General features: G+C 39.0%; 1 protein-coding gene across 1 annotated transcript; it reads left to right on the top strand.

Moving 5' to 3' along the window:
- Positions 1-761: 761 nt before the first annotated feature.
- Positions 762-9,785, top strand: AARD (alanine and arginine rich domain containing protein). The gene is made up of 2 exons (XM_036754803.1): positions 762-992; positions 9,642-9,785. Exons 1-2 carry the CDS (start codon positions 762-764, stop codon positions 9,783-9,785), a joined length of 375 nt encoding a protein of 124 aa, XP_036610698.1.
- Positions 9,786-10,911: the final 1,126 nt, after the last annotated feature.

Here is a 10,911-nt window from a genome sequence, read left to right as displayed (position 1 = left end):
GTGCGACATCCGAGTGGAGATTTTAGAGTTACAGGCAGAAACTTGAACCTATGAGGGTGAAGGGAGGGAATAAAGGGACAGAAGAAAGAGGAGCCAAAGATGAAACTTTGGGGGAACACCCATAGTTAAAGGCAGGAGGAAGATAGTAAACTGAGTCAGGTTGCAAATGAGGACATCAACTAGGGCTGTCACTTTGCAAAGTTGCTTTCTGTCCCAAACCTCGCAGCGGTTACCCAATAGAATGGGGGCTGTTGAGTTTTCCATGCCTTATGCGGCACAGGCATTCTTCTCTAAAGATTTACCCTTACGCTCTAAAGGGAGCAAGGAGAGGTTATCCGGCTGAGCTCTCTTCTCAAATTTCCCACATCTCCTTTCTCTGCAATGAAAGAGCGGGAAAGAGGAGGAGGAGGTAGCAAAGGGTTGCACAGATAGAGATTTTTCCAAGCTGGGAAGAAACAATAGCGTCCCACATTTGCAAGGGACTTGTTGTTTCCCAGAGTGGCACTTACAAAGAGGCCCCTTCCCCAACCTGATCCCTACCTAATTGCTAGGCAGAGACTAAGGCTAAGACAGAAAGCAAGGGGGAGCTGGAGGTGGGACTGAATTTCTCTTCTTTCCACTTAGGCTAACGACGCTATGCTGCTAGAGTAGGTACCACTGCCCGCGGACTCCGGGGCAGACTGAAGGGAGGTCCGGGCATTGGAGGGGGACCACTTTGCTCTCCCCTTCCCGGCTTCTCTTCTAGGGATCAGCAAAGATGCATGAGTGCAGAAGCGCACGAGGAGGACGCCGCGTCCAGCTTGTTGCTGGACGACATCCAGAGGCGGCTTCGGAGCGCTTTCCGCAGCCCCATCTCACACCAGGAGCCTGGGAAGCAGCAACAGGAACAGCAGCAGTCCTGGGAAGGCTCTGGGAGGCGGACCACCGCTTTGCAGGAGGCGCTGCGCAGGGCGTACATAGACGGAGCCATTGCTTGGCTGCGGGCTGAACTGGTGAGCCCTGCCAAGATGGCCTGGGCTAGAGACTTTCGCCTCTCGCCTTCCTTCCAGTTGTCCTGTGCTTTCCTCTGCTGTCTTCCTGTTTCTCTTGTCTCCCTGATCTAGCCTCTTCTCCCCTCTCCTAACTTTTACTTTGTTATATTTGTACATTTGGCTCCAAGTGTTTGAACCTCTGAACCTCCAATCATTCTCACTCACCCGCTCTTCCATCTTTCATCCTTTGAAAGGAAAAATGGTAGAATTCACAAGTACTACCTGGGTAATTGGTTATACTCCTGATAGGCCACAAGTTCTCCAGTCATACATTATGAAGGATCATAGATTTAGAGCTGAAAGGGAACATAGACCCCTTAGGACACCAAAGAAATTGTGCCTTGCCTGAGGCCTCACCAGGTACAAATGGGGCAGAACCAGGATGTGATCCAAGGTAGGGGTGGGGAACCTGTGGCTTCGAGGCCACAGGTGGCCCTCTAAGTCCTCAAGTGTGGCTTCAGGACTTGAGGCCACAGGTTCCCCACCCCTGACTCGGTCTTCTGATTCTTACCCTTGAACCATGACCTTTTGATTCTTATTGCACCATGTGCAGTTTGGTTTTGTCTTTTGTGCTCACTTTAGGTAATGATTAATTCTGGTTAAAAGATCCAGATTCAAATGGCAGAAAAACTGCAGTACTACCTGTAGCATTTCCATGATAAGGATTCCAATCCCACCTCTGATACTTATTACCTGGGTGAACTTGGACAAGTCACAACCTCCCTGAGCCCCAGTTTCCTCATGTGTTAAAGGACTAGATGGCCTTTAGAGCTCTTTCCAGGTCTCAATCTATGATCCTATGAACAAATTGGAGAATGGCCGGCTTGTGATGATTGTGACTGGCCTTCTGCACACTGAAGACGTTGACCCACACTCATCCTCTTTCTTTTCTTGTAGAGTAATATTTTGGAAATGTGAAAATAATTTAAAGACATAGGGCTATTTCCCCAATCTGCACAGGGGCAGCGTCCATTCCCCTTTTCAGTAGTTCAGTAGTGGAGATAAAATATTTAGCAGGTAGATCAAGTATTTTAGATTTATTTTTGGGTCCAAATTAGAGTATAGAAAGTTACCAAAGTGTTCTTGCTGAAGCTCAAACAGAAATGTTGAATCCTCTGAATACTTAGCTGGTATTTGTGTGTGTGTGTGTGTGTGTGTGTGTGTGTGTGTCTCCTTATTACCTTGTAGACATTTTGTATGTACTTAGGTATGTTGTCTCCCCAGATAGAAAATACATTCTTTAAGGCCATGAACTACTTAATTTTTGTCTTCATACCTCTAGCTTCTAGCACTAGAACTACTTAATTTTTGTCTTCGCTAGAAGCTAGAGGTATGAAGACAAAAATTAAGTAGTTTGTGCTATTAGCACTTAGTAGGTGCTTAATAAATACTTATTGAGTGATAATGGGGAATTCTACTTAGCAAAATGATGCTTTTCTCCATTAAATTACATGGTATTGCAGACTTCAGAAGTTAAGTTTCTTCTATTAGCCTATTTTAAAATGCTTTTTAGCATTTAGTAGCTACATTGGAAAGAGGGCTGGATTGGGAGTCAGAGGGCCAGGGTTCATATCCTAGTTCTGCCAACTTGTATGACCTTGGACAGGTCATTTAATGTCTCTGAGCTTTAGTTTCCACAGATGGAAAATTAGGGAGTTGGACTACAGGACATCTGTGATTCCTTCCAGCATTGAGTCTACGATCTTATGAGCTTCAGGGCTATGATTAGCTGTGCCCAAAATCACAATAATATTCTTATAGAAAATCTTATTTAGAGAACACCAGGTTTTCTTCTGGATCTCCGAGAAGATAAGAAAGCAGACAGAAACTTTTGAGTAGGAAACAGATGATCATCCTGGGAGAAACAAGATATCTAGAAATTGCCATTACAGCCAGTTTTTATGGACAGTGCCCTCAGTGCGGTACAGGTGATTAATGTTATGGAAAGGGACTTAGTTTGTCCTGATGGGAAGATGGGTTGGGTATCGACTCATTCACTTGAAACGTTTGCAAGATTAACTTGCTTTTTGTAAATAAACTTATTCTGGGAGTGATTCCCTAACTATTGAGTTATTTAGAACTTTTGCTTTGGTTCTTATTTCTTGCCTTTGGGGCATTTTCTGAGCAGGAAATATGGTTGAATAGAGCCTTGGTTTCAGTGATATGGTACTCCCTCCACAGGTTTAGATTGTAGCTCCTCCAATACCTCTACATCCTTTATGACTCTTAAATACATTTTACCATATATTCTCCATGGAGGATCTGCCCAACAAGATAGAGCCCCTCCTTTCCTATTGTCTCAGTGTACCAATTGGGTTCTCTGTTGTCATGTATTTTCACATGTCCAGCTCATTTCTTTCAGTAATACATATCCTCATTAATGTTTTCTTCATTTCTTCTCATGCACAAGTCATGGTTGGCAACATGCTTATAACTACCATACATTGTCCTTTGGTTTTTTGGCATTTTAATTCTTTGATGACATTCCATGGTCTGCAGCCATATAGTGTCAGTGGGAGCACATTGGTGTTGAAAACAAGAGCTTTTTATAGCAATTAACAATTTGGAATGAATGAAAAAAACTGATGATTTCTTTGTCTTGGCTTTCTAATAAATTCTGAGCTCTGCTCTTTATCTGCATCAATACTCTATAAATATGTACTGCTAGACCAATTTAATGGGATGCTTAACCACTGGGGATATAAATGGGTAAAAACTAAAATATTGCAATCTTGTGACTATAGGCATTCAATAAGTGTTTGTTGAATTGATGATTGAACACCTATCCTTGAAAGATTTAAAAGACAGAAGTGACTAATAACTAAAATGGATTTTGAAAATTACTTGCAGATTTTTAAATGTCTATTCTAATTTAAAAATCAATATTAAAACCCATTTGTTGGATTTTGTTTTTCTGATCATCTTTCTTAGGTAATTCGGTACCTGAGTAACAATTTTTTTTGTAGCCTTGTCCTTGCCTTCATAGCATACATGTTGTATACTGGGGGACTTGTTGTATTGAAGGGACAACAGACATGTTGATATTCCCATCAAACACCTAGGACTTCCAGTTTATAGGAGCATCAGATATAGAAGAGATCCTAGAAGCCAAGAAGTTCAATGCTTTCATTGTACAGATGAGGATACTGAGGCAATGGTCACATAGCTAGTAATGGTCTGGGACAGGATTTGAACTCAGGTCATCCTGACTTCAGACCCAACACTTTATCCAACATGACACCTAGCTACCTCAGCCTCCTTACCTCCCATGAATTACGTCTTTACCCATAAAGGTTATTATAGGTATGTCTTGCCAATCATCCATATCAATGTGATTTCTATCTTCTTGAACTATGAAATTCTTTTTGTCTTATTATAGTTACCTAGTCTTCCATCTTTCCTTGTGCTTCACTCTTCATAAACCCACTCTTTGTCCTTACTGTGACCTTTAGTCCCTCTATCCTTTGTTCTCACAATCTATCACACCTCTGGCTTTGGCATGGTCTCTTCACAGTCAATAGTATGGTTCATCAGTTCAACTATACCTTGTCCTCCATCCTTGAATTATTTGCCTTCTAGTCTTACTGCTATTCACATCCTTCTAGTCTTCAAACATACCATATACGTTCTCTATTTCTTTCTCTGTTACTGAACACAACTGGAGGGAGGAGTCACACAATGGTGTTGACTGTATCAAGCAAATTCATGTTATCTAATCTCAATTTTGCCATTGCTGATGTATGACAGTCCTTTTATTCTTCCCTGATTCTCCATCTTGTTACTTGAAATAGCTATTCTAATCATTATTTTAATGCAAATATATTTCTACACATGTCTTTCAAATCTATGCATTTAGTCTGAATTTTTCTCATGTCCCACATTACCAACTGTCTATCGGACTACGTCCTTCTCCATCTTGGATATCCTGTCAGAATATCAAACTCAACACGTCCAAAACATTTTCCTTTTCCTTCCTTCCAAATCTGCCCATCTTCCAAACTTTCCTCTTTCCTCTTCCAGCACTATATCTTCCCAGTGACCCAGGTTTATAGCCTCAGAATCTTTCTTGACCTTTCCTCTCTCTTACCACCCTCACACCTACCCCTATTCAATCATTTGTCAAGTCTTGTCTTTCATGCCTCCTAATCTGCCCCTTCTGTCCACTCACATAGTCACCCTAGTTCAGGCCTTCATCCTCTTCCCTCTAGACTACTATAATTGGTCTCCTATTTCCAGTTTTTCCTCTCTCCATTTCCACACAGCTCTCTCCACACAGCTGCCAAAAGACACACAAGTCTGACCATGACACTCTTGTTCTCAGAAGCCTTCACCGGTTCCCTGTTGCCCTTAGGATAAAATATAGCTGGATCAGCCTGGTATTTAAGATCATTCACATTCTGACTCCAATCTACCTTCGTAGCTTTGTCTCACATTACTTCTCTCTATGGATTCTCATTTCTGAACAAGCTGGATGACTACATTCTCTGATATCAGCATTACATTTCCTGGTTCTGCACATTTGTAAATCATATTGTCCCCTAACGTGGAAATGAATTCCCTCTTGAGCTTTTTTCTTAGAATCTGTATATTCCTCCAGGGTTACCCTGAATCCTTTCAGCTGTTAATGATCTCTCTGTCTCTCTCTATCTTCAAATTTCCTTGTATTTACTTATCTGTGCACCTGCTATATTAATCTCCCAGTAGAAAGCTAGCTCTTTGAGGACAAGGAGTTTCTTTTTTGTATTTGTATGACCAATACCTATGTCATTGTTCTGTACTTAATAGGTGTCTAATACATGTTTTTTTAAAATAGGTTCCTAATACATAGTTATTTATAATAATAGCATTTATTTAGCACTTTGGGGTTTGCTAAGTGCTTTACAAATATTATTCCATTTTATGTTCTAAACAACCCTAGGAGGCAGGTGCTATTATTTCCTCAATTTTACAGATGGGGAACCTGAGGCAGACAGAAGTTAAGTGACTTGCTAGTCACACAGCCAATAAGTGTCTGATGCTGGCTTTGAATTCAGGTCTCCCTTAGTCTAAGTCCAGTGTCCTAACCACTGCACTGACTAGGTGCCTTATCTGTCTGTCTGTCTATCTATCTATCTGTCTATCTATCTATCTACCTATCTATCTATCTATCTATCTATCTATCTATCTATCTATCTATCTGTCTATCTATCTATCTACCTATCTATCTAACTGTCTGTCTATTTATCTATCTATCTATCTGTCTGTCTGTCTGTCTGTCTGCCTGTCTGTCTATCTATCTATCTATCTATTTTTTAAGTTATGGAATAAAACAAGCATTTCCATAACAGTATAAGAAAAAAGACGATTGCACACGAAACTGCAAATCTATTATGTACAACTTGCTTTTCCTTATAAATATATAATGCAGTTATCCCTTCCCCATTGTGGTTTCGATATATCATGGGTCAGCATAAGAAATTAAATGGGAATTTTTTGGGAGTTTTGCAGAAGCCGCAGATGACACACGAAGGCCAGCAGATGACACAGAAAAAATTTAGAAACTCAGAAATGCATTATATATATATATGTATACATATATATATATATATATATATATATATATATATATAGTATTGTATTCTTTCAACACATTTTATCTCTTAATACCATAATAATTCAGACTTCTTCTCTGGTATGAAGGGAGGGCCAAAAAATTTTACACTGATTTTCTAGATCTCGAGAGCACCACACCCCTAACCCCTGCAATGTGGAAGGGATAACTGTAAAGTTATCATGTGAATTTCTTTTTATTTATTTTTTTTTCTTCCCCCTTCCCCACCCTAGAGATGGTTACCATTAGACACAAATAGGTATACATAGGTAAAATTATCCTATACATCTATTTATCAGTTCTTTCTTTGGATGCAGATAGTGTCTTTTTCATGTATTCTTTATTAGTAAATCTGGGTGTTTATAATAGTAAAAAATGACTTATTCACTCAAGTTGTTCTTACAACAATATTGGTCTTACTGTATACAGTGTTCTCTTGGTTCTGCTCATTTCACTCTTTATTATTTTGTGCAAGTCTTTCCGTGTTTTTCAAAGATCATTGAACCCACCATTTCTTAAAGCTGCCTCATATAGTTAGATATAATACTATATCCTATGAGAAGCTCTCTGAGTCTATAGGCTCTCTGTTTTATCTCCGTTTGGTGGCTCACTCAGAATCTAATACAGTGCTCTGCAAAGAGTGCTTCGTAAATTGAATCAAATGAGATTCTAGGAGGATGAGGGCATAGTGGATAGAGTGCTGGGCCTGAAGCCAGGAAGAACTGAGTTCATATCCAGCCTTAAACACTTAACAGCTGTGTGCCAGGGATTGGACTTGAGATAATAATAATTACTAGCATAGAGTTTTAAGGTTTGCAAAATGCTTTACATGTGTTATGTCTTTTGACCCTCACAACAACCCTGACAGGTAGTGCTCTTGTTATCCCAATTTTACTCACAACAATGGAGTTTATTATAATGATAGCAGCAGGTGCTAGTCTCCTAATTTTCCAGTTGAGAAACTGAGGCAAACAGATTAAGTGACTTGCCCAGGGTTACACAGCTAGTGTCTGAGGCTGAATTTTAACTTGGATGTACCTGACTCTAGGTTTAGTGCTCTATCCACTATGCCAACTAGTTGTAGTGTTTGTGTGAGTTTAGATATCTATACATTTTCTTCTAAGGTCATAGATGTCAAAACCCTTGGGGACTATCACCCCTGACAGTCCCCAACACCCTTTCAGAGGGTTCATGAGGTCAAAATTATTTTCATAATAAAACATACATTATTTATCTATTAAAATACTCCTCCTCTTTCCAACTATGTATCTATGTTAACAGCAGATTTTCTTCATATATTTCAACTGAAAACAACAGATGGAATGCAGAAGCAGATTTGAGAATCCAGATGTCTTCTATTAAGCTAGTCACTAAAGAGATCTGCAGAAATATGTAAAACAGTATCACTCTTCTCAATATAGTTTTTTTTGAAAATATAGCTACTTTTCATAAAAATATGCTATTTATTTTAACATTCAATTGGGTTATTATTGTTATTTAAAATTAATTAATACATAAATATTTTAAAATTTTATCAGTTTTAATTTCTACTATGGTAAATATTGATATATGTGACCCACATAAACAAAAACTCTTTGGGTGCTTGATAATTTTTTAAGAGTGCCAAAAAGTTTGAGAACTACTTGAGAACTACTACTCACTGAATGATAGGAACCACTTACACTCTTAGAGGCTCAAAGTAGCAAGTATTTTGAAACTTCCATGGAAATACAATTATCTAACATGAATACTGCCTCCTCTATGCAAATGGGAACCCATTCAGACTATCTCATTCCATGAGATTCTTGTACATGCCTAAGTCCTCCAGAGAATATCCTCCTAGTGTTTAAGAGTTCTTTCTTAAGGACTTTTAAAATTTCACTGGTACACATTAACACACAAAAACTAGGCTTCCTACCTGTCAGTCATGGCTTTTTCTACATGGCTGGGCCTCTTCCTTTCCTATAGTCTGTACCCATGACAATGCCTTTTTCATTACTTCTTGCATGATGATGACAGTGATGATGATGGTAATAGCTAGCTAGTTAACCCTACCTACTTCTAATCATCACAAATTACTTTTAAACGGATATATCTCTTGGTTTCATGACTGGTTTCCTATAGCACTGCAACAACAAAACAGTAACAATGGTGATGATGATGGTGGTGGTGGTGGTGCCTGTGGTGATAGCTAGCACTTGTATAGCACCTTAAAGGTTACAAAGCACTTTATAATATTACCTTGTTTGATCCTAAAAACAGCACTGTGAGGCAGGTCTTATTATAAACCCTCATTTTACAGATGAAGAAACTGATTACTATTGTTAGTAATATGGTGTATCCTTCTTATGCCCACTATGGATCTTTTTAGAGTTAAATGTTCAGGTATTCCCCAGACATGTATCTTATGGCCCTCTAAGAATGGATGAATTTATATTTGGACACATGACATTGTCTGAAAGTGGTTTTCCATGCATAAAAACTTATTATTAACAATTTTGCTCATCAGTTACTTTTGCTTTAATTTCACTGTCCCTTTGGAAGTGATTCATATGGATCATGCATCATAAATTCAGAGGTAGAAGAGAATTCAGAGGTCATTTAGTTTAAACCTGTCATTTTATAGATGGGGAAGTAGAGGCCTAGAGAGAGGGGTTGTGGAGAGAGAAAGTGAGGAGAGAGAGAGAGAGAGAGAGAGAGAGAGAGACAGACAGACAAACACAGACAGATTAAATGACTAGCCCAAGGTCACACAGATAATAAATAACAGAGGTAAGCTTGAATCCAAATCCTTTGACTTCAAATCCAAATGTTCTTTCCACGGCACCACTCTTTGTTGATGTAGAAAGTCCGTTTCATAGCCAGTAAGAAAGCTATAACTAAAGAGTAAAGAGAAGAGCGAATTTACTGCCCATGTAATTTTTCTTCCCCACAAACTTCTTATTCATCTTGCACAGTCATTCTTCTTGATGGTTATCTTCAGCTAATAAAATCCCCCTTGTGTATTTTTCCCCTCCTAGTTGGAGATGCAATTCCAGAACTGGCAGCTTGCCAGAACTTTGGTGGATTTAAACTTGGAAATGCAGCAACTGAAGATTGAAAATGAACTGTCTACAGCTTCTGAATGTCCAACCCTGGGAAAGATAACTGTGAGCTCAGAATAATAAAGTGTATGTCAGGAGACATAAAGCCCAAAGACAAAATATGTTTTTCACAAATAATTCTGACACAGATATCATGAACAAGATGCACAAGCTCCCAATCTAAATTTTGAAGAAGAATACAATGAGGTGTGATGGGAAAATGAAAGGGAAAAGAAAATCAATAGTCAATGTGGAGAAAATTCTGCCCATGTACCTTTCGAAAGGTTCCATGGGAAAGGGAAAAGAAAAGAATGTGGTCCTTGTGTGGGCTGCTTTAACTTCTTTCCCCAAGCATCCCCTACTGGTTTCATTTATCTTTGGTAATTTAGCTGTCCAAGGTCATCTTAAATTTCAGAAGTGGTTGGTTACTCATCACTTCACATTTTGGAGAGTCAAAATATTTCCTCTTGTTGAATGAAAACATTTAAAATACATCTTTAAAATACTGCATCCTTTTCTATTATTGTAGAACTTTTCCTTTCCATTAAAAAAGATGAAATAATTTTAAAAGTTGAGAAATCAAAAGAAGTCCATAAATCTAAGCATCCCTTTCTATTAAAAAACACACATAATAAACAAAAACCACATTTAGATTTTAGAACACATGTAATTTTAACACTAACTGATGATAAAAATAGTGTCTTAAGGTCATGGAAAACAGATCTGGCTCACATGTCTTTTCCTTCCTTCCTTCCTTCCTTCCTTCCTTCCTTCCTTCCTTCCTTCCTTCCTTCCTTCTTTCCTTCCTTCCTTCCTTCCTTCCTTCCTTCCTTCCTTCCTTCCTTCCTTCCTTCCTTCCTTCCTTCCTTCCTTCCCTCCCCCTCCTCTCTTTTCCTTCCTCTCTCTTACCTTCTTGCCTGCCTGCCTCTCTCACTCCCTTCCTTTCTCCGATTCTAATTATTGTGCCTGGGTAAAGATTTGGGAATCACCATAATTAGGTTAAACTAGTAATTGTGTCCTCAGTTATGATAGTGGTGATGCTCAGCTCACAGAATTATAGATATGGAAGGGACCTCAGAGCCTATCTTGACCAAACCATATCCTTCAAAGTACCCGTAGTATAACAAATCTGACCAATGAATTCAGATCTAGCATCTGAAGAACTCCAGTGAGGGAAAACCTACTTCCTCCAGAGGCAGCCCATTTC

The sequence above is a fragment of the Trichosurus vulpecula genome, chromosome 1 (genome assembly GCF_011100635.1).
Source record: "Trichosurus vulpecula isolate mTriVul1 chromosome 1, mTriVul1.pri, whole genome shotgun sequence".
Classification (NCBI taxonomy): Eukaryota; Metazoa; Chordata; class Mammalia; order Diprotodontia; family Phalangeridae; genus Trichosurus; species Trichosurus vulpecula.
This window is presented reverse-complemented; position numbering and strand designations above follow the sequence as displayed.